The sequence below is a fragment of the Choristoneura fumiferana genome, chromosome Z, assembly GCF_025370935.1.
Source record: "Choristoneura fumiferana chromosome Z, NRCan_CFum_1, whole genome shotgun sequence".
In the NCBI taxonomy this organism is placed as follows: domain Eukaryota; kingdom Metazoa; phylum Arthropoda; class Insecta; order Lepidoptera; family Tortricidae; genus Choristoneura; species Choristoneura fumiferana.
Window position 1 is genome coordinate 9003621 of NC_133472.1, and position 25613 is coordinate 9029233.

Below are 25613 nucleotides of genomic sequence, written 5' to 3' on the forward strand. Positions count from 1 at the left end.
ATAATTCATCGTCACAGATAAACGCGGCTACGATTAAGACTGGGATCAAAATGTTGAACGTAAATCATAGAAGGTAGATAGATCCGTAATTATATGGTTTAAATAAGATGGCTTGGCGCACGAAGACTAAGACCACATACCACATCCATTCAACGGCACGTACCACGCCCATCTAATATTACGAAAACACGTTTAAGACATCAAAATAAAACAACCTGCTTATCAGAATAATGATTTACCATGTAGCTTTGTATATTTTACGAAGAGTCGGTCGTCATGTTTTCAGAATTTATTTAACAAGAAATAAAACTTCAGAGAGTTACAACAAAGTCCAGCGTAAGTATAAAAATTTATCAAAGGGACAATGTTGAAACTGGCATTGGCCAAGCTCTCATTTTTGTGGACAACTTGTCGACGTCGTACGTAACAGGAATTAAATTTTCCTGGCTACAGAGTTGAGAACTTTTAACGATATCACAAGTACAACTTGTTAACTAAGCTGATACGACTTTTTATAATAGTAAAATATCAAGGATTGAATTGAAGCCTCACTGTAAAAGTTAACAAAGGTAGAGTAGGTAGGTACTTGTTCAATACCAGTTACAAAATTAGAAAGCTTCATGTTACTAACCAACATGGAATATAAACTTCCTGAAATAAAGAATTTCAATAGAATTGAAAGTTGCTTTCTTTCCAGTCATCGAACATTTTCGTGTTTCATTGCATTATTATTACAAGCTTTTATTTAGTTTCACCTGTCCCGTTTTCTGTCTGTCTGTCTGTAATCAAATCTTGCAAGTTACATTTGACCAACTTCCAGTAGTCAGATTGACTTAAAGTTTGGAATACTTATGTAAATCGCGTGACAATACAATAATCTAGTAGTGACATCCTGGTAGTCCAGCCAGGATCGTCTCCGCAGGACGGAACTCATCAACGGTTAACAGCATCGACTTGAAATTTGGTATGCAAATGTAGTTTGGGTGACAATGCAAGTACAGTGAACAAAAAGTACAGTCAGCAAAAAAAGCTTGTATTAAAAATGATTTTTTTATGGTTAGGTTATTTATTTACAAGCTTTTATTTAACTTGCCCTGTTCGTTTATTTATTTGGGTCAATTCTTGCAAGTTAAATTTGACCCGATTTGATCGGACGATCGACTTGAAATTTGGTAAGTAAACTTATCTAAATCTGGTGACAATATAATAATCTGATAGTGACATCCTGGTAGTCCGGCTCGGTTAATGATATCGACTTTAAATTTTGTATTCAAATGTAGTTTGGGTGACAATACAAAGTACAGTCAGCAAAAAAAATCTTGTATTAAAAATGTAATTTTTACCAAAAACTTATTGTTGTTTGCACTTCATTACAAACACCTGGATACTAGTAACCCCTATCCTACCTACTAGGTACTTCCACATCGTTGCAGTAAGTCTGACCTGCGCTTAATTAACGAACGAATACATGAAACCAAGATTATTTATGCCTTTTAACAAAATGGAAGGACTGTACCCTTTCAACAATTCTACAAATATTCTTCATCAGTTTAATAATAAGGTTAGGAGTTCGCAACTAGGCCCTTCGTGTCGTGAAACATGACACTTAGATGTCACGAGAAATGTGGCACTGCGGTCTCCACACGACGGAACCACTCGGACATGGTGGACAGTTAACGGAACGACAGACCTAGTTTACACACACTATCTCGCTAGATATAATAGAAAACACAATATGTACATACAAACATGATAAAGGGAAGCTCTCCTTCAAAGGGTGCGGGAGTGACGAGCAAAAACAGCGCGGTCAGGTAAAGCTTGAATTAAAATATGTGACACGACACGACACTGTATGATAAATCTTTGTAAATGCAAAAACTATTTCCCTGATAACACATTGTAAAGAAAACACTATTTTCCTTGTTCGATTTAGTCGTCGATCCGTAGAATTCGTTGATCACTAATCGCTATTCATGGTCGGAACAATAATTTCCAAATAAAGTGTGTCGTTAACGCATTACATATGTAGTTTTACAACTCAGGTTTCGACATTCAAGTCGAAGGTTAGTCCATTAGATCAGAATGAAAAATTATCTAAATTAGCCTCAATCATGTATCACATTTCACAACTTCACGTCACGTTCACCGTGGGCACCGGCGAACAATAGCAGCGACGTCCGACCTGAGGAAGGTGGAGGAAGGAGGTTCAATGAAATAAACATGATAACCGGTATACGAATCGATTTATCGAAGCCTTCACGGTGGCAAAACTACCAAGAAACCAGGTTATTGACTTGTATTGTCTTTATAAGATGACAACATTGTATTCAAACAGAGCCTACAAAAATTAAAACCAGCACTTAAATATATATATACTTTCAATCCACGCTTTCGATTCCAATGAAACCATTTGTCGTGAATAGACGAAACAGATAATAAGTTATACAGACCAATCTAGGTAATTCTCTTTGTCAATAATTGAGCACAAACAAACCTTGAATGCTGGCTAAATAATGATTAGTGTGCTAAAACGCAATGTTCCTGTCATTAGTAACTGTCCAATTTACTCAAAACTACGATATGGGCATAATGAAAAAACAAATGGCGGATATAAGCTACAATCTCAAAACTGAATGGTGCATACAGATTATAAGGTTGTTAGTTACAGTTACAGGTAACTTAAAGAAACAATGTAATTATTGCGAAAGTTTAAGATTGAGTTCGCACACAAATTATTTATTACCTACCGTTCACGGATTCCTGTCCTTAATTTATCCACAGTTCAACAAGTTTATTCAAAGTTCAAATAACATTTTCTGTAAGTAAAATTAAATTAATAATGTTTATTCGGCATACATATAATCGGTTTATTCGGTAAGTATTTATATAATTTTATTCATCGCGATAAATTCGGAAACTCAAAATATTTACGATAACATTCAAACTATTAGTAGTAGTACGGATTAATAAATCAAAGCGAGTTCCCATTTACCAATCAGACCCAACATTCCTCCCCTTGCTCCATCGTAGCATTGCATTACAGTGTTAAATGTACACGCAAGCTTCCTGCAAACTGCTGCCCACAGGAAGGCCGCACTCAATAGAAAGTATTAAGTTTGCATCACACAAAGTAGACATGGATGCACGTGTAATTGTTAGTAAATATTTTAATAGAACCTTAAGGACAGGGGAAATTAATTTATTAATTTAGCTAGTCGAGCGTATTTTCTTGAGTTTTGGTTTCATACAAAAGTCCTGTTTGTGTACAACTCATTTTGAGTCGCCGTATGGCACAAGCTGGAATTTTGTATAAAACCGATTTAGTAAAAATTTCGCGACCGAAAATACGCGACTCACAACTCACGCTTCTCTGGCTTCACCCAAAGATATAAAAATTGCCATTTAACTTTGACGATGTTTAATAAAAGATTTAAAATAAAAGTTCTAATAAATTTTCTAAGTACTGCGATTGAAAATACAGCGTACCTACTTGTAGCTAGCCAGACGGGAGTGACTACATTCCTTACGATATCCAAATGGCATTCGCTGTTATGAGAAGAATTAAAGGAAATAAAAGATCGCGCATCCACCAGGTCAGTGTGAGGTAGCCAAGCGGTGTGCAAGGAAAAAACCACCTTTATATTCCTAGCCTGGCTCGATGCAGCTTTTCCATAGAAGGACTAGCACACCGCTTAGCTTCTTCGCACGGCTCTAGTGCATATGGAACCTAAAAACTACATGAAGTACGAAAATCCACTTGTGACTTCGTCTTTGAAGAATAAGATTATCGCGCGCAGGAACTGTACGGATTTTTCAGGATAAAACTATCTAATGCCCATTCCAAGGGTCTCAAACTAAATATCTCCACACCAAATCGCATTACGATCGTTTGAGTACTTTCAGCGTGAAAGCGTAACAAACAAAGATACCAATGTGCTTACATTGGCATTTATAATATCAGTATGGATCTTGAAGCAAGACCTGACTCAGCCCAGCTCATACACTTAAAGTTAGAAAACTGAAATTTTGCTTACGTAGAGGCTCTCTTTATGATGTAGACAAGAAATGAGGACGCATTTTCCGAACTTTCACGAAACATGGAAATCTGCAACGGAGGCAAAATCGCAAAAGCAACCCACTTAATTGAAACTTAGTGTCTTAAATATAGCCCAAACATAAAGTGTAAACTTCTCGTAAACGAGTATAATAATCACTTGTTATTATTATAGCTCAAAGACACCGTCGTGAACAAGTAATAAACATAGTTACGAGTATCTTTTTAGCAGACTGGACTTATTTCTGGCTGAACAGATAGAAGAAGCATGTTCCACTTAAAAAAGTCAGTTAAAACAAGCAGAGGCAGGTTCGTACGAAGAATGAATGTCAAGCCGAGCTCGGGGAACCAAACAAAACATCGTAAAATGTTTTACATCGAACTGACTGACCCTGAAACTTTCCCAGAAAGTGCTTAAAATACATCACACGGTTAGCAAAGGCATTTTCAAGGGATCAACTTTAACCATCCATTGTCAATAGTTTAAATACTCGTAAACCAAGTGACGATAAGCACGACTAAAATTCGAAATATTCATGGTAGTTAAAAAGTTACATGAAACCTTTAATCTCAAATGTTAATCCCACAGATTAAAGCAAATAGCTGTTAAAAACGAAGCCGTATTTGTAATTAAGTATTCTAACGGCTATCTATTTAACATAGACGTACGAGTACATTCATCTGTTGTATCCGCTTATCTGCTCCCGCTCACGTCGGATTTGCATACGATCCAACAATCGCAAATTTATCTCTACCGGTAATTAGAAACTTGCGAATGTAACGGTATGTATGGCAAAGATACCTATGTGTTAAGTCAAAGTATAGATAGAGTCTAGGAAATAATACGCTTTTGCCAAATAACTCAACACTAATGACAACTAAGTACCAAACATAACCACATCAATACATCAACTTAAATTTCGACGCCCCTAGGTAGATCTTATTGAACAATATTCAAGTTTCAAAATGTTGCTCAAATTTTCATTGCAATTTTACAACCTCACTTACAGCAAAATAATTTGCGCGCTCATTGATACTTGCAGGCATTCTTTTTTACCAAGGTGGTAGGCTACACTTGTGGTTTACTTGGACATTGCGATAAGTATGTCTATAATACGCCGGTATGACAATGCCTGCTCGAGATTGATGCGATAGTAATTTCCTGTACACCGTTGTTCGTATCGGATACGAGTCTGATTGAAGCAGACCACACGGCGCGGTCGAGTGTACTGCGTCGAGCGGTTCACCGTGCTCCTAATCACTGTAATTGAGCGTTATCACAACGTCTGTTCCGGGATAGCTGCTCAGAAACGCAAATAAATTAGTCTAGACATCACTTACCGTTGCTGGTATCCGGAAGCGCGTACAGTATTCCACAGAGAGCACTCGGTATGGGTGTGCTTTTAAACACCGGCAATTCATTCTGGAAATCGATGCACTCAGTAGCTGCTGGTTCGAATAGAGCCAAATCCAATCCATCCATATCACTCCGGGCAGATACCCCATCTTCTTCCACTACACGATCACAAAAGTTCTCAGGCGACTCAACATCCTTAGGGCTGCGGCTGCAAACTTCATCACTAAGCGGATCACAACAACATGTGTCCGAGAATGGTTCAAAGTCCCGGCAATCAAACTCGCACCGTTCGAAACTGTCGCAAGTGCAGGACGACAATGCATCAGAATCCGTGCCTTCGACCACAAACAAATCATTGGCCTCTACCTCTTCCTGCTTCGCAGCTGTCCGAGCAGATACGTAGAATACACTAGAGGTATATGGCACTTTTTGCACCTGCAGGGTAACTTTACCATCTGTTAATATCTCTCCGGTAAAAATGCCATCGTTTTCTACATCTTTTAGTTCGTCTTCAATCTGTGGCCGGCAGTCTTCGTAGCGTGCGAAGCTAGAGGTATCGGTAAGGTTTGATGAACAATCTACTGAATAGGCATCTGTATATGGATCAGACGTGTCATTCTGTTGATTTGGCAGGCGTTGGGACGTTTGGTGCGAGCGGGCTCCAAGGAATATGGTGGTGTAGGGGCACGTGTGAGGCGGTCGGGTGCGATCGGCTCGGCGCGGGTAACTCGCCACGAGCGGGTCGCGCGCCGGCGCCTCCTTGGCGTCTATGTACGCCTCGCTCGCCGACAACACGTTGTAACGCCAATCTGGCATCGCAGATCACCATCACTACTTCGAAGTTTGAAACGACAATTGACCACGCAATTACCTATAAATTTTGTATTTGCCAAATTTTATGCGTAACTATCATTGTTCAAACTGAAGAAAAACGGAATACCTTATCTACGGTCGACGTCCGCAACAACTGTTCAAACAAGCATTACTTAAGTGATGCAAATGTAATGTGGGTCACTAGATATCGAATGCAATGAAATACCTTACCTATCTAATTTATGCATGCATATTTACTATGTATCCACCTCCATGGAAGGTCAGTTTAAAATATAAATTTCGTGATTAAATCATTATAGCATATAAGAGCCAGCAATAGCGACTATTTAGCGTGAGCTCGATAGTGAGCTGCAATCTACGGGCTTTTCGGACGTCAAATTCTAATTGAAATCACATCAATAGCAAAATCAATACCAGCTCTAAGGTGAACCGCAGTTATTCCGTTCTTATATTAAAACACTAACCGAGCACAAATAAATATTTGTATTTTTAACCGACTTCAAAAAAGGAGGAGGTTATCAATTCGGTTGTATTTTTTTTAAGTACCTACTTTAAATAACATAATTTCGCATGTCGTATGTTATCAACCAATAACATATATATTGAACTCATCCAACCATCGGCGGAAATATTCTGGATTAATTTTAAAACACGATACGTAGTCGTCCCTACGACGACCCTAAGTTAGTTTTGTCGAGTCGTACAGTTCGTCTCACGAACATACATAAACAAGCCAGCTGCATAAACGATGACAGTGCTGACACACAAATGTTTTCAAACAACCTCATCATTACACTATCGTGTCTAGATCGTCCTGTTACGAGACGCGTGAGTCTATCTCGCTAAACCGCACGTGCGCAAGCAACGAGTATATAAAAAAACCATGTTTCTTTTTTTATTATGAGAGGCATCTGCTGTGAAGTGGTCATAATGTGCTTATGCATAAAGAACAGAAAAGTTCTTGCTTATTTTTACTGTAGAAGGGCCTGTATCACTGCTTACAATTGTCTTGTAGTTTATGTGATACATATCTGTGATTCCATCTCTCATTCATCTGTGATTCGAATCAAATAAATGGAGGTGGCGTTAGTTACAGTTATCTGTCATGATGTCCTCCATGTCGTATCCGACAATGGCGAAACCTTTAAGCTTATTTATTATGAGCCCGAATATGGCTGGCAAAGACAAACTTCGCTTTAAAGGTCCTATTACCTACAAGGCGCGCAATGTAATTGACCAGATATATCAGATGGTGGCGAAAGAGGCCCTAGCACCTAGATTAATTAAGTTTTTGGATAGCCATTGCAATACAATCAACACTTTGTAGTCAATAAACAATACGTGATCAGGCTTCATAAGAACTTCAATAGCGAAACGTTCAAATCAAAAGGTCAGTAGGTATGCCTAAGATTATAAAGCGTTAATTTAGAAATTGAGGTATTCACTCATAAAATGTACAGGCCGACAAGTTTGTGGAAGACAGGTTGCAGAAGTCGGTAACAGGTCGCTCGGCCAGTTGGTGTTACGGTATCGGATGTCGCGGCCGCGGCCCGCTATGTCCGAATTATGAGCTTTCGACGTAGCTACTATCATAGTGTTACAACTAAACGCATTCTTGAATGGAACCAAAGCCAAAATTTTATGGAGCGCTTGATTTCTTGAATTGAAGTAGTATAACTAATAGCTCGTCGAATAATCATTACAAACTTTTATTTAACTTGCCGTATTGAACTCAGTTCTAGTGGTTGGGTTAACTTGAAATTTGGTAGGTATAAATAATGTAGGTTAGATGACAATGCATGTACAGTCATGAAAAAGAACAATTTGTAGAAAGATTTTTCTTAAGGAAATCGTTAAAATACAAGTGAGACTCGCGCACCAAGAATTCCGTACAAATTTTACCACACTATTCAAAATATATTACAGCAGCAGGGCTCCATTTCGACCCTTCGGGTACGGAACCCCAAGAAAGAACATAATTTATCAAATAAATAATAGTCAGACCCAGAATGCAGCATTACAGCCAATTGACATGATTTGCAATATTTAATTGTCAGCCTACTCGTCGTAGCAATAAAAGATAAAGGTCTTCCTACACTCGGTGACGCAACAAAAAAAATCAGGAATTCGGCGGGATTATCTTCACGTTTTATTATAGGTAGAAGCGTACACGTGAAAAGTTCAATGCCTTGAGGTCGTGCTTAGAAAACGCAATTATTTTGTAAGTACCTACGAATTGTTACAGCGGATAATAACAGATGAGGCTCGTGACCGCTTGAGCACAACATTAGAACATTCCTCACTAAATAAGTTTGATATTACTGTAATCGATGGATTTTAGGATAAAATCGTTACTACTTCGAAAGCGTACCTTAAAAATCTCAATAGTTTGGTACCTACTCGTAGCGTTTACGAGTAGGTAGGTAGCTCCGCGATCAAAATAGGAATTTTGCGTAAATAGCTTCGGTAGAAAGGGATAACCCCTTCAGACATACTCTCCCTTCTATGCATAATGTAGCAGCTTTTTTTTCGTAATGAATATTTCACGGAATGTTAACATATTGGATACAAGAAATAATATAAGAAACAAGATAAACAAAGAAATAATATGGGCATAATCTAAAATTAAACCAATCTTGAGTAAGTACTAATGAGATTTTAAGTTACAATTTATCAGCTTGGCGAACACGACTCTACTCTTAGGGGAAACTATTCTGAGCACGACTGTCATCAGATTTTCAATTCACTTGCTAAACAGTTATAGCAATTTATTGCCGAATACATAATTTGTTCATTATTTATTAAGTTTTGTTTAACATTTAAAACCAAAAACCAGTTCAGAATATATTTTAGTATTAATGTAGCATTAGTTTACGACCGCAACAATGGCATATCGAATTAACAAAAAAATTTATAACTAAAAATTGAACCGATACGAGTACAAGTAATTTTCTACCAGTCTGAAGTCTTCTTAGTATCCAATCATCAGATCTTGATTTGGTGCTTATGGGACCTAACTGAAGGCACTCCAATACGAAAAAAAATTTTTTTTACTCGGTTCACAAATTACGGAGTTCTGAGACTCTTCGGCGTTCAAACATAAAATAAATTACAACCGAATTGATAACCTCCTCCTTTTTTTTTAACTCGGTTAAAAATGACAAAAACGTTTCGTACCGTAACAAATCATAAACCTACGAATTCCATTACAACGTGTTGCTTCGAGTGTGATTTAACGGATCGTGACCACGTGCCACAATTTCTAACTCGGGCCCAACGAGTTGGCGACAAAAACCCGCCACGGTCAATGAACGAAAATAACTAAGCATTTTACTTTTATAGGTACAGCCTATAGAAAACACTGGATAGCCATCATTAAATAAATCACTCCGGATGAGCGACACCGAAACTTCGCTATTTGTTACAATATGAGAGCAATCTATAGGCTCCGACCGGCCCGTCTCCGTGTATCACAAATCACAATGTTTTACGACAACGGCCAGAGTATCGACCTACAAAATCACCACGTAATACTACTTAGTGAATGTTTCAAGTTAATTTTAAACTACCATATCATAAAGGTGTGAATTATGAAGGAGATGCATTCTCAGGCGTGCGGAGAGCACAAGCTTCATGTAAACCCAATGAAATACGATTCGTAAACATCGACTCTAATTTCAAATTTGAAACGAAATCTCAAAATGGAAACGAAACTCAAGGCAAATACTGGCCAACACGTTTACCATCTTGGGTATGTAAATTTTATTGGTTTCTGTACCGAAATGACCTGGCACAGCTCGATAATTTATGACTTGCAAATACAAATTGGTATAGAGTAAATATCGAGAACAGCGCGTTGTTGAGTATATGCCAGTCAAGTGAATGACTTGAGAATATCTAAAAGCTCCCTTGGAAAGCTCCTGTGAGATTTGGTCGCTGGCTGGTTGGTGGCGTGACAAGTGAGGCGCGGAGGCTCAGCTGCAGGTAAGGAGGATTATAAACCAGGTTTATTGTTGCCATCCGACTCACTCCTAGCAACGGAGATCGATAGTTTATGAACGCGTATTATCGCTCTGTACTCCCTAGCCGCCGGCGCCCGCCTGCCTGCGTGCGAGCAATCACCCACAGTTTATAGTTTGTTACTCTAAGCTTACTACTTACTTACGTCCATATTTAAAAATAAAAATAACAATATATGACGCATAGTACCAATCATCTTTAGGTCACTAACCGCTTCTTATTTACGTAATTTATTTTTAATTTATAAATACATAAACCCTCAATTAAAACAATAACTTAACTGGTATTGCTTTTTATGTCTTTATTATTTTTCGTATTTAACTTAATGACAAATAAAAAAAAATACAACAATCTAGAAAACTAAGCTAAAACGGCTAAAACCGAACTTGACTTTGCAGTTACTTTTTTTATGACTATCAAACCTAAAAATTATACTCAAACAACCAAATACCATGATGAATATTTAAATTATAAATATTTTTGAATGTGTTATTTTTTAGTTAAAATAAAGTGAAGCTAATATCATTTTTTTATCAAAACCTGAATGAAACTAGCGGACGTCGACCTTAAAACTTGCCTACAGAAAGGAACCAACTGAATCACACACAGCACACTGCCACTGTTTCTGTCATCAAATTCGATTTAATTCGTTCGATCGGCGCGCGATGACGGTGCGCGTGGCGGGTCGCGCAGAGGCAGACTGTAGCGCGCGGGGCCGACAGCACGCGATACAAAACTCTGCCGGTACTCGGTACTTTACTTCGCCTCGCTCATCTGTTCGCCTCTCGACTCCGGCGCAGACCGTTACCACAAACGTGCGTTGTTGTGACAGGCAGCGCGACACCGCATGCCATTACGACCAATAAAATGGTAGAAACCGTATAGCGAACGACGTAAAACTACTGTTCTCTAAGTTATTATTTTGACCGGTAACTGAAAAGTTTATTTTGAGCAAAGTATTATCTATCTACATACCAAAGTCACGGCAGTGGACTAACTATTGCTAATATGTAAGATACATTTTTAAGGATTCAATTAAACTTTTAAAACGGCTCTATCTTTGTAAATTGGCTTTGGGTCTATCTTACTAACAAAGCACTTTACTACGTGATAAACTTATATAAAAAACAACATGCAAATAAAATATCGTAACAAAGTAAAGAGCGTGTCCGCCTGTCGTCACTGCGCCTGACACTGAAACTAGTTTGCGCACCTTGATACGGGAGTCGGGAACCGGTCAAGCAAAAGCGACGCTATCAAATGCGGTTCCGTCCGTCGACATTTTTAGTGTCCTGATTCTACTGTGTTACTGAACTCGCTGCGCGTCGTCCTTGGTTGGCCCTTTAATGGTAAGCTTCCAGTGAAGTAGAGCGGAGCGGAGACGACGACAATTTATGTATAGGGCAAGCTCAAACTCAAATTTCAAAGGTAGCTTAGTAATCGTACTTTGTTACTATCACTAATTCGAAAAATTTCAAACTGTGTCAGTATTGTTGTTTAATGCGACAAAAGTACTAAGGAATTCAGCTACTTTTGAGCCATTTAAATGGCAGCGTTATCAACCACCATCATAGTTGTTGTTAGTATCGTTACAAACCGATAAATACTAGAGCAGTAGTCAATTTCATGAAAGTGCGAAGACTATGTATATCATCCCGCCAACTGCCTGATCTACCACGTCACCGCCATCCATCTTGTGGCATTCATTCCGTGGATTGCCACGGAATAGGAGTCCGATTTCAACCCAGCTGTCTTGGTGCCCATATCGGAAATGAGCATGGAATAAAAATTTGTATTTCAGATCCAGTCAACTCGTTTTTTTCTCTTCGGCCAACTTTTAACGTACAAACGTACGTACTACGTAACGTACATACAAGTAAAATAATACAATGCACGCGCGCGCGGTTCTAGCATTGAACCCTAAAATAAAAACGAACTAAACCAACCCTATATTTACGAACGGGGCGATTTATGTTTTATGATAAAGGGGATTTAAAATAGATATCTGCTCGTTGCATTGTCAAAGGGATCGTTCATCCCAGAGGAGAGTAACTAGCACAGTAAAGGGATTTTGACTGTTGGTTGATCATGTGACGAACGATCACGGTGCCATTTCGCATGTAAGCGTTACCTCATGGAGTGGCAGCGAGGACCGGTTCAGGCATTTGCATTTTGCTCAGGCCTCCGCTAAACATGGAATGGAACCGATGTGCGTACTTACTAAATACTTATGCAGTCAACCATTTGTATTAATCGTTAATTTAAAAGAAAACTATACGTACAGTACACAGTCAAATTATATTTTACTAGCCATTACCCGCGTTGTCGCTCGCGTCAATTATTAATTACGAGTAGATGCATTTCAATTTAATTTCAGGGATTTGTCAAAAATCCGGTACAAATTCCCAAAGATTACAATACGTCGTGATCTACGAGTACATTAACTCTCTCTAGGTGAGATCGGGTTAAAATTCCGGAAAAAACCCGTAGTCCACTAGGACCACCAGTAGGTTTGACCTATGGCCTCTCAAGCAGGGGATCGTAAGTTCAAACACACATTTGAAATTTACCACAAGCCTTACGGTGAAAGAAAACATCGCGGCATCGTAAGGAAAGCTGCACAAACCTGCGAAGCAATTCAATGGTGTATGTGCAGGTTGGTAATGAGGATGTAGTCATTCGGTACTTTTCTATAAAATTAATCATTTGTAAACATTAAAAGACAACAAAGTAGTCAAATGGTCAAAGACGTGAGTAATCTATATGTTAATTGGATTTTGTATGAACAACGACATGTGTTCAGTTCAGTTCGCATTGTTTATGTTACCTAATAGGCTAATAGGTACTTTATTTCTTTCGATACACTCTTTATGTTATTTTTATTGTTAAATAGCTGATCTGATTATGGATGTATAAAAATCAAAAACGAAACCGGGACAAAAACCTCTTTTTTATGTTTTTGTCCTTTTTAGTTGTCTATTTCTTATAGCTTTTGTATTTTACTTTCACTTGCGATGTGTATTTTGTGTCTAATGTTAATGTGTATCTATTAAAAAGTTGTGCTATTTAATAAATCGAAAACTTGGTAAGCCTTTCTTATTTCTTCCATTTTCACCTAAAAACCAAAGCTCTGATGCAATAATAAAACATATTATTTCACCTTAGCACCTCAAACAGCCAGGTTTTACTATGAGAATCCAGTGAGCAAAATCGCATTTTGCTCACTCCGTGAGACAAATGAACTTTTTAATTATTATTTTTAATTCTAGACAGTGCTGGGTCTACTTACTGAATTACAAATATTTGAACTTCACTTTGATCTGGCATTTGCACTTCAACACGAAAAAAACGAGAGATAGGATCAAATGTGTTGATTACAATATTAAATTAAATTTATAGAATAGAATAAAATAAAATAATAAATTATATGAAAAAGAAATATTTCCAAAATGTCAAAATTTTCCCACTCTTTTAATAAAGTATGCAACCTCGTTGCACGAAAGCCGCTGCTCTTATTTTTTTTTAGTACCTAGCGTTCCGTATACTGCTTACCTCTTAAAGTTGATTTTTTTTTTGTCAAATTGAATGAATGTGCAACTAAATCTATTTATGTTTATTTAATATAAATCCTAACAAAATTATTTTTAAAGGTTTTATAACATTGTTTAATAATTTATACGTTTATTGTTCAGCCTTTTAATTGACCCAAAGATGGGACTTTTTGTAGTAGGTATTAAAAAAATGACATATTTTAAAAGTAAGTAGTTTTAAGTTCAAACTACAATGCATGTTATGAGTATGACATTTGTATCGTACCTACTGGACACTTTTTCGTTCCGAATTCAAAACCTCTACATGTCGGAGACTTTTGATCATTGTCTGGCATTCTTAACCTTTTAGTGACTTTTTAAAGATGTAATGGCGACTGTACCTACGTATCACTTTTGGGTAAAGGTTTCTAAATGTGATTATTATATTTGTTTCTTAATAATCGTATTATTTATATGTTTTTATATTGTTTGTTTTGTAATTGGGTAAGTATATGACATGTGATTTTATTCTAACCTATGTTCTCGCTGCTGAGATGAAAAGTTGTATGTGTCACACGAGACCAAAGTTTTTTTGCGTCTCGTGTGTTTGAATCCCTCACTGCTCTTAGGATTCTAACCTAGAATCACTCGCTACGCTCGTGATTCAATTATAGAATCCTTCGCTTGCTCGGGATTTAAATTCAACACTCGCACGAAAAAAAAATTTTGCTCTCTTGTTGCACAAATAACTATTAGCAGTCCTTTTGTGTCCCTTAATAAAACAAAAAAGCCGATCTAATTTATTCCAACAATCTGATAACTTTTTAACATGGTTACACAAAAGAGTCTTTGGAATTAAATTTTTCACACGGGAAGTCGTTATTTGCTGTCTCCTACACCCTTGGTGGATGGGTAACCAAACTCTCGTGTCTGTGGACTCGACAGTCAATACTGGAGAATATGTAAATAACCACATCGGTTTGTTTGCTTACCTTGCTCTTGTTTGAAGAACTAGGACGTCGGTTCGGTACATGGAGTGCAGCTTCCATTCGAACTGCATCATTTTTAAGCTGTCATACGACATACGTGTGATATATCACGGATTGATATGAAATAAATATATCCTTATAGATATTATTTAACATTGATTGTACCGGTCCCAAACCAGGGGTGTTAGGCTAGACAACTGATGCAAATAGAGATAGCTATATCAAAGCTAAGACATAAAACAGGATTGTTAAAAATATAACATTACCTATGATACAATTTTTTAGTGACTGCACTTGAATTAGCATCTAAACTACATACCCGTGTCTAATTTCCAGTCAGTTCTATCACTACAGTCTGCAGGGCTACTACGAAACTCGAAACTCGAAGTTCGTGACGTGCGGTTCCTCTGACACTTCTACTATTTAATATGAGAGCGAGAGGGACGATACGATACGAACTTCGAGTTTCGAGTTTCGCAGTAGCCCTGCTGTTCAGTGTAGGAATGGACAAAAGGAACATAGGCTCTTTATAGTGCACGCTTTAAGAAGTCATGTAATGAATTACATTTTTTAGTGTACAATCTAAACTTAATTCTAATTAAAATATCGAAGACATTCAATATTACTTTAATTTTTTCATTGACTAGTTGTTGCCCGCGACTCCGTTCACTTAGAATTCGTTTATTGCTATCCCGCGGGACTATGCAATTTTCCGGGATAAAAACTATTTTATGTCCTTCCCCAGGACTTATACTATCTGTATACCGAATTTCATCTAAATCGGTTCAGCGGTTAAGACGTGAAGAGGTAGGTAACAAACAAAAATACGACTTACAACCTTTCGCATTTATAATAAATATTAGTGAGATTGAGTTTGCTATTTTTCATATCATAATTTAAAAAGAATAAAAAAAACGTATTATATTTTGTTAAAAACAGAAATGTCTTCGTATAAAATAGCTAAAAGGGGCAGAGGTAAACAACATTCTGTAAGAAACGAAACGTTTGTAATATTGTTAACTCAAGAAATATTCTGTACATTGTTTATAGTTTTTAATCGCCAGTTTGGATCTAAAAGTGACCTTTAATCATATACAAATAGTTAACTTTTCACAACTAAAGCACTGCACCGAATTTGATGAAATTTGGAATGGAAAAAAGCTTGAACTTCATAGCAGGAACTAAGAGTAGAATATTTTTAAACAGGGAATGAGACTGGATGAGTCCCCTACTTCGGTGACCTTCTAGAGTCCAATGTTATCTTGAATGGACTATAGTCGTGGTCATGAAGATGACTAACATAGATACAAATATAATATACTTAAAACAATGTGACAATAAACTAGACAAACAAAAATGCGACTCGGATCCAAATATCCATATACCAAAAAGAAATAGATGCTCATATCTCTAGTGATCGAACCCATATCTCCAACTTCATGTCATTGCGCATTACACAATTTGGTACGCTAACTAACCATATATTTATACTTCTATGTTTACGTAAATATAGAAAATTCAATTGTTCTTTTTCAAGTCAAGTGCAGCTCTTATTCGTATTGTGATTTGTGGTAGACGCATGAAAGGCATGACATATTTCCATCACCTGACCTAGATAAGACTAAGTTTAATAGTTCCTTTAGTAATATCCTGTAAGTAGATATATTTACATAATGGCTACGCTACAGAATACATTTTGTAGACTACGCCGTAAATCTGCGGCCAAGCGGCACACTTTGATGTCGGCTGTACGAAGCAGATGAAGCGTGTCTTCATAAGCAAAGCACCATGCAACACATAAATATCGAAGGTACAACACTATGTATATACAGAACCTATATACACTGCATAAATAATTAAAATTAGACCCAAGAGCCCATAAATTTTAATTTTCTGCTCCCAAAATCAATGCCATGCGTTGATTATCCAACTCAAGACTGCGTGGAGCCATATCATTACTACTCTGAAAACATCTCTCATTTCAAATCAATTACGGCAGCAAAATTAACCATTGAAATAATGCCCATAAAGTACGCCGAGAAAAATTATCTAAATTGAAGTACGATCTTGTTTAAAAGTAAAGACGATATGGTTCTAAGAGCGATTCGCATCAATTTAGTATAGACGACTGGTTACTGGTTATTTATTAATAGTAACTTGGTACAACTCACATTAAGATATTATACTTTACACTAAGTGTTTTTAAATGAAACGGGAATATTTCAAGAAATGATTGGGTTAATTTGTTTGTATACATTATGTTATTAAGGATGTCGTTTGAAACAAAAAAATCAGATGAAAACCCTTGAGGCGGGCTTGCGAGAACCATGATTTACTTTCACTCCGAGTTAACTGCTTATCTAGGATTAAGTAGTGTCAAAATTTACAGAACTGTTAACTGTTTAATTTTTAACCGTTGATCATGCAAATGGCCCTAACAGGAGTGTTCGATCAAGCTAACCCAATCATCTACTATAATCTATACTTATATAAATAAACATTATCTATGGTTGAAAGAAGAAAGTGAGAAAAAGATCAATCAAATTTTGCGTAATAATCACTTGATTCCTATTGTACACACAACTCTTAACACATCTCAGATGTTGCCATAAATTTGATGAAGCGTGGGCATTATCGGTATAATTGGGCCGTAATATTTAAAGTATACATGTATACTGCAACAGGTTAGGTGAACTGGAAAAAGATAACATACGGTACCTAAGTATAGGTAGGTAGTTGCTGAACTGATACTTACCTATTTAATACCTAGATAACGATTTAAGTAACAACCGACGAAAATATATAGCTAAATATACAGAACTATGGCAATGCTTTGTGAGTCATATCGAGAAACGCAATCTCGCCGACATTAGGTAGGTATAGGTACGTCTGTTACTGAACGCCAAGCAATTAACGCAAACAATAACACCTACACTCGCTTTAACAGATGCTATAGAAATAAGATCGTTGACCTTTTGAAATGGCGGACAGCGAGAATGAAAAAATCAGTAATGACAATAATTAGTGTCAGGAAATCGCCATGTGGTGCACATAATTTTTCAGATGTAAGTTTAAATTCAACAATGAAATAGTTGTTGTGTTCCATGCAACTAGCTCCATCTAGTGACGAGTAGCAAAAGTAAAACAAAGCATGCTCAAGCGCATGGTCACACTTTGACGTTTCGTAGGTAGATGGCGATGCCACTAACCAACCCGCACAGAGCGCTGCGCCGTTTACGCAAGTCAATGGTAGATGGCGCTAGTAAACTAATAATTTTAAACGGCAGTTGAGTATCCGTTTGGGTATTCCATTTCAAATTAATTTTTTGGTAAAATAAAAATAATTTTAATTTTTTGGTTGTCGGCTGATAACCAAAACTCGCTTTTTTGGAATAAATCTAATGCTTTTTTTGTCGCGGGTGAGGAAAGTTATTGTTTTAGTTCAACTTTTTTTTGGTTGAAGTTAACTAATACTCGGCAGCAAAAACTGACTAAGTACTGCCTTAGATAGAAAAAATGGACAACGTGCATAATTATAATTTCAAATAATGTAACTTTCTGAGATATCGACCACTTTACAGGATTACTTACAAAATAAACCTAACCTAACCTAATCCAATCTGTAGATTGCACTATTAAAAAAGTTCGTCTAATTAATAGTTTCACCGAAAATTTATATGTATGTAGTCTAAATTAATCTTTTTAAATTTGATGTGTCATACGTTCTCGCGCATAGGTCTGCCTGAGCAAGGCGGGCTAACGAAACAGCACGTATGCAAATTTAACCGATGAGGTCACCGCTTTTCACCATGTCCCTTGCGTCCGGTGCCGTGCACGGCCTTCCTCACCCATCCGGTGCGCCGGCGCAGCGAGTGCCGTTATCGCGGGTATTTGCACATCGTGACCGAGCCGATTACGGCCGAGCTCATCGGCGGTACCGTACTCTAAAATTCGTTGGGCCGTTGAACCAAAGTATTGGTCGATTAGCGTAGAACCTAATAGGAGAAATAGAAATTTTAATGTCACGCGAGTTAAAAGCGCGAAGTGGTTAACCAGCTACAGCCAGATATTTATTTTCTTGACTTGGTCTGTAACCATTCCAGTTGTCTGTTCAACAAATGCAGAATGAGCCGCCAAAAAAGATAATAGTTCAGGAGTATTTTAATAAAATCACAAAGTAAAGGCGAAAAACATCGGTTCTGTGGGCTGAGTCTTGTTAAAATATCTTTCAATATTGGAGAAAAATCATGTTGAATTATATGAGTAGGTAGAGTACCTTATTTAGGTAATAGTAAATTACAGCTACTTACTTCCATACATAAAATCAATTTTGTCATCTATCGAAAACTTAATTAGAGCTGTTGTTACGTAGCAATTCAATTAAAATTTCGAACTAAGTACGTTTCAAATTATATTTACATGAATGTGATAAAAAAAAACATGCCCCCTTGAATAAAATACAAAGGGTAACATTTTGAATCTATTAGGGTTCCGAAGTCAACTAGGAACTCTTATAGTTTCGCCATGTCTGTCCATCTGTCTGTTTGTCCGCGGCTAAGCTCAGAGACCATTAGTAGTAGACTAGTAGAAAGCTGTAATTTTTCTAAACATTGCTCTTACTTTTAATTCTGTGGTCGATAGTGACCATTCAACCTTGAATTATATTAGGAATTTTATTGCTCTAACACTAGCAGTTGTTGGGACAAGCAATTCCTAGATGATAATGCGTTATAGCCTATTGTCACATTGATTTTGACGTGTCCTAATGCGCAAGCGACGTTGCGCCCCACTGATAAAGTTTCGTGGTTACTAACACTGCCCTACCTTACGAGCGTTGCTGCGTAAGGCTGCTAATTATGCGTTGTAACACACCTATCTTCCGAGGAATTTCCGTAAATTATAGTACCCGTTACGAAAATGTATAACACTGTCACACGCAATAAAAATATTTGTATGCCAAAACTGTCCACGCAAATGTCATTGATATGATGACTCTGGCCATTCGAACTTTAGTCATGAAAGGGATATTAAATTAGCTAACATTTATTACGGCTATACAACTGTTATTACTCGTACAATGTATTATTATGATGGACGACGCGTATTAAGTGAAGCAACGGCACGATTTCATCGCTGTGTAACTGGTATGAGGTGTCAGGTGACTTAATGCCTAAATAAAGAATCGATTACACGTTTAAAGCTTACTCACCAACTGTTTATGCCTACGACATATTATATTTATCGGAATAGGTTAACACAGAAATGTGATTTTATACACGTTCTGTAGAAACATCTGTTAAGGTGTAAAAAATCTAGTATTGCTTGGCTTAGTCTAAGACACTGGACGTCGAAATTATACCATGATACAAAATACTGACTCCTTTTGAATTTAGCTGACAAATACAATTATTTTTACTGACTGATAATAAAATAATAGTCCACTATTTTACTTTGACTACGCATTGTGTTCAATGTGAATTTAAATTGCGTTCTCCGTACTTTACTCCCTATAGACCCTACAAACAGGTACTATCTGGTAATTGCTGCAGTAAACAATACCTCTCCTTGCAGTCGGGTAAAAAACACGCATGCGAAGCAGATTTCAACTAGGTCCATTCCATTCATACATAAGTTAGGGTTAGGTTAGCTCGGTAGATACGCGTTATCAGCGGTGAATCGGAGGTATCTCGAAGATATTTAATCCCTTTACCTACCTGTTTTAGTACTTTGCCAAACTAATTGAGCTTTCTTAGTTTAGTAGTAGTAAAATCGTAAAATACGGAAGAAGTATGTACCTATAACAACCACTCCTTGCAGTCGGGTAAAAAGCTGGTCAAGTGTATTCTGAGGGTTGCGTATATGTATATCTAACACAGTGACGCACAGACGAAGAAACGAAGTGATCTTATAAGAATTCTGTTATTTCCTCTTGAACAAAACCCTAGTAATATATTATTTACCAATTTTACATTAGTAATGATTAAAATTACTTACATTATATTTAAATCGCAGAGTTGCTGCATGTAATTTCTAATAATTGGTCATAAACCTTATGATTTGCATATATTCGTGCAAAACTTTCCGCGGTTTAGCAGTTCATCAACGTTTTCTACTCATACCGAGGCCAAGGTCAACCGCCCCCATAAATTATCAAAATATACGCACAGTCACTTTGATACTTGACAGTTCATTATTTATAAGTTTCACAAAACCGCACCTCTACCAAATATTTTTCCACACTCATCTTCTAACACTCCTCGTTTACGATACGAATCGGTGCGGCAACTATTTACTACACAGGTAATATATTTAATATATATATTCAATACAATGTATCAAGTGAAATTAACTAGAAAACTGTTGTCCATTTTGGTAACTAGAGCTTTCAAATAAATCAACGCAACTCCATATATCACTTTCAGAACATTAAATCACCATTAGTAGAATGTTAGCGTCTATTTATGGTCTTAATTGCATGTCGGATATGTTAATAGAATCAAATTATATTTGAATAAATATGGCAATGGATATGAAACTGATCAGTGATTCGACTGTTATCAAAAATTATGTCCACATAAAATCTGCATATAAAAGAGATCCCATTATGTACCTATCTGTTCGGTAACCTTGTGGCGAACTCGTTTTTTTGTACAAATAGCGTTCTGTTGCTAATAGATTGATTGACTACTGTATCGACATCTTCGTGGGAGTACCTACTGGTATTGGTATGCCACTGGCAGTGCATCAAGGTTCTGTTTAATAGTCAGACCAAAGATAAGCTTGTGTTGTAAAATATAAAGTTAAATTTACAGGTGGCACAAGTGGTGATGCACGGAGGCCAGGCCAGCACGCGCCCACCATATTCGGAAAAGCTGACGCGTTGCCATTTGTTTACCGACAAAACCAGTCCAGCACTGACTTTGAAGCTGCATTTCAATATCTGTGTCAAGGACTTCAGACATAAAACCGAGAATTCTAGCGTTCACGGTAATTGGCACTACCAACTAATAAACACGGATGGAGCTTCAAAAATAATTGGTATTAAAACCTGGAAAACCTCCACATCTAACTTCATCATATAGACAAATCAGCCTTCTGCCTGTAATCTCAAAAGTCTTTGAAAATATTGCCTTACGAAGAATAAGCGGATTTCTTTACTCCAATAATATAATACCACACCACCAGTTCCGATTTAGAAGTGGACACTCTACCATAGAGCAGGTGCATAGAGTTGCCAATAAAATCAGGGAGTCATTGGAAAGTAAGGAATATTGCTCTGCCGTCTTCCTTGATGTCCAACAGGCATTTGATAAAGTCTGGCATCAGGGACTATTATTCAAAACAAAAGACAAATTACCACATAACATATACAGTATGCTTCTTAAATCCTACCTAGAACAAAGAATTTTTATAGTTCAAATTAATGATGCACGCTCAAAGTTGTATGATGTGAAGGCTGGAGTTCCCCAGGGATCGGTTTTGGGACCAACGCTGTATTTATTGTTCACTTCTGACCTGCCATCGACAAATGGCGTACTCACTGCGACTTTGTTGATGATACAGCAGCGTTACACAGTAATAAGGACCCCAATAAGGCCTCAGAAGTTTTACAACAACATCTAAACAAAATAGATGACTGGATGAGAAGATGGCATCAAAGCAAGCTCCAGTAAATCAACTCATGTGACATTTTCTTTGCACAGAAAATATTGTGCACCTGTAAAACTTGGAGATGACATACTGCCCCATAGTGACTCGGCAAAATACCTTGGCATACATCTCGACCGAAAACAAATAAACGAACGATAAGAGGTGAACTGAATCATCGCTTTAGACAGCTCAATTGGCTGCTCAGCAGACAGTCCTAACTATCACTATCCAAAATTTTCTTATACATAAAGCGGTTTTAAAACCTATCTGGACATATGGAATAGAACTATGGGGTTCAGCGAAAAAGTCTAATATAGAAATTCTTCAACGTTTTCAGAACAAAGTACTGAAAACCATTACAAACGCCCTATGGTTCACCAGGATGACTGAACTGCATGAGTATCCCAAAATAAACACTGTCCAAGAAGAACTTATGCAGAGAACAAGCACCTACAAAAATCGAATTGATAGACATACATACTAACATCTTGGCAACAGATCTTAGTGAACCACTGCAGACACGGAGGCTCAAGCGCCAGCATTTATGGGATCTTGCCGCATGCTAACTAAGCAATTATATAGAGGCGGATATCCTCAATGGAGGAACAGTCTTCGCAAGTCCATTTCCGCAATCAAAAAATCGGCTTATGGCTTAAAGCTGATCGCATGATCTAATATTTAAAAAAAAGTGCTGGCTTTTTCGGATTACTTAACCACGAAAAAAATAGTGTGTATTATTATTTGCAAATGAACCGCAAAATGAGCAGAGTCAAATGAAATGCAAGTCACCTTCCATCTTTTAGAAGTGTCAGCAACAATAACATTTCAAAAGGTATCATGATTACCTATCATGTACATATTTCAACGTTTTTAAGCCTATCTATTTTTGTACAATAAAGAGTTTACATACAGTCGAGTTCATAAACTTGTGAGCAAAAATTATATCAAAAATATCTGAACATGACGCTATTGTTAACGGCGTAGAAGCGTGTTCAGATATTTTTGATAAAATTTTTGCTCACAAGTTTATGAACTCGACTGTACATACTTACATGAGTTATTTACATTTCAATATATTTGTTACGGGATGTGAACCGTGATTACCTTTAACAAGCTCCCGAAATTTCGATGCATGCAACTAACTGGAAATTACTGTATCGAAATATCGGCACCTCATTAACGGTAACAAATTTATTTAATCTTTCAAACGTATCCACTCAAACGCAAATCCAAATCGTGTTTATCAAAATAGTGTACCGAAAACCATGGGCGAATGATCTAGAAAACGTTTAAAAGCAATTCAATGTTGTGATTTCTGTTCACTCGATCAGGTAAATAAATGCGATCTGTAATAGCGGTACTGATGATTAAAAACGTGCCGTTAGCTCCAATCGGCTGAGAATCGCTTCGTCAACAGGCCCAAAATCACATTTATATTCCAAATGGCGAAGTATTATCTGATCGAATGACTTATGTGCAAAGTTAAATTCGAATAGGCGCATTTATCTTTCACTTAACATATTTAATTCAACGCAGTATGTCATGTCTCTGGATTTCTTCTTCGATCTAATGAAATCCTTATAGATACAGTTGTAATTTAGTTGCGTGCAGTAAATTAACATTTTTACAATTACTCTGTCAGTCAGTACGAGTATTACGCGGATATTTTACGCGAGATCACTCATAAAATTCGCACTGACTGGTTCCGGGATTATGCTTACTTACGAGTACTACATAATTTGTATTAATATTTCTGTATGAAATTAGAAAAAAAACTATAGAAAATTTTCAAGTCCTTTTTGATAATTTGGTCATAGTATGATATAAAGTCTCAACTGGAGCTTTTAGTTTGAAAACTGTAATCATTATTGAGTTTATAAGACTCAGATTCAGTTCAACAGTTTTAATATTATAATATGTAATTAATAAAAAAAAACTCCCTTTATTTAGATCGCACTAGACGAATTTAAATGTGGCATGTTGAGACACGATTATTGTTGTGTAAGAAAGCAGGAAGTAACCCGACCCGATGCCTGACGCATTGTGAAAAATAGGTCTCGTAATAAAATTCATCCGTTTCTTTCTTTTGATCATTCTCAACTCCTCCAGTTCAATTTTACCTTTGTGTTCGTTGTAAAAGCACCCTTTTCTAAACAAGTACATTAAAACTACATGGGCTAGATATAACGAGTTAATATGTGATACTTCATACTTAGTTGTCTACAGAAATTATATTGTTAAAATTAGGTTGCGTATATCCAACATGTTATTTTAAAGAGACATATGGATAATACAGCGGATCGTTATTAAAGTGAACATCTAGATTGATAATGGCAACTAAAAACTATTCACCATTGCTTATCAAAATAAAAACTAATTTTAGATTGAAATTCATTAAAAAGGCGTTAAGTACAAATTATTAGGATCTGGCGCGCAGTGTTTGTGGAATACCACAATATGATGTGGTATAACACAGGTGGATTTTAGTGCCTAACTAAGTAATGTTTAATGTATTACACCTAATGAACATTTTAGGTTGAATCCCAAACAAACTATTTTCCACCACAGAAATCTTAAACATGCATTATTGCGAATGATAAATATTTGTTAGCATTGTTATTGGCTTTGCGTCTATTATCACAGCAATAAAACTCCCTACTGCGGATCCCGCAATGCCAATGACTGCTTATCAGCAATGAACACGTAGTTTGTGGCGCTTTTAATTCTTTGGAAAAATATATCATTACATGCACACGCCGAAATAGGGATAGAGGGTGCTCCCTGCCTGGACCGGGGCGGCTGTCTGTGTGTCTGTCAATAATATTCGCGAGAGGCGTCGCCATGGCAACGACGCTGCCTACGCCGGTCGGTGCCCTCGTGTTGCAGCATAATGCAGCGAGGAGGGTCGGAGGGCGAAGCGGCCGTCTACCGTATTACGTATCGCAAGGGCGGCCGGGAGTCTGGATAGATTGTTACGCTATATGCTGCTCCGGTACGAGTTCTATCTAGGGTGCATCTCGTATAAGTAAGAATATCCACGCAATTTTTTTTAAGTTCAGGTTTTGGGTCTTTCATTTGGAAACTGTGCGCGATTGTGTTTGGCACCGTACAGAATAATAGTATCGAAAGTAAAGCCAAGTCACATTGTAATAATAAGAAAAAATAGTCTTGAAAATCCG

General features: G+C 37.1%; 1 protein-coding gene across 9 annotated transcripts in view; it reads right to left on the reverse strand.

The window, feature by feature from the left end:
• The window catches only part of raskol (Ras GTPase-activating protein raskol), a 183630-nt gene that overhangs the window by 141986 nt on the left and 16031 nt on the right, over positions 1–25613 (reverse strand). For 3 of the 9 annotated variants that reach the window (XM_074111554.1, XM_074111545.1, XM_074111493.1), the window contains exons 1-2: positions 10843–10972; positions 5396–6332 (exon numbers count right to left, since the gene is read on the reverse strand). The exons of 1 other annotated variant lie outside the window; for it this stretch is intronic. In XM_074111554.1, coding sequence (XP_073967655.1) covers positions 5396–6227 — 832 coding nt within the window. In that variant the 5' untranslated portion in view covers positions 6228–6332; positions 10843–10972. Of the gene's footprint in view, positions 1–5395; positions 6333–10805; positions 10973–25613 lie in introns of those variants that run through there. 5 more of the 9 variants (XM_074111514.1, XM_074111500.1, XM_074111508.1 and 2 more) reach the window with 5 other exon arrangements.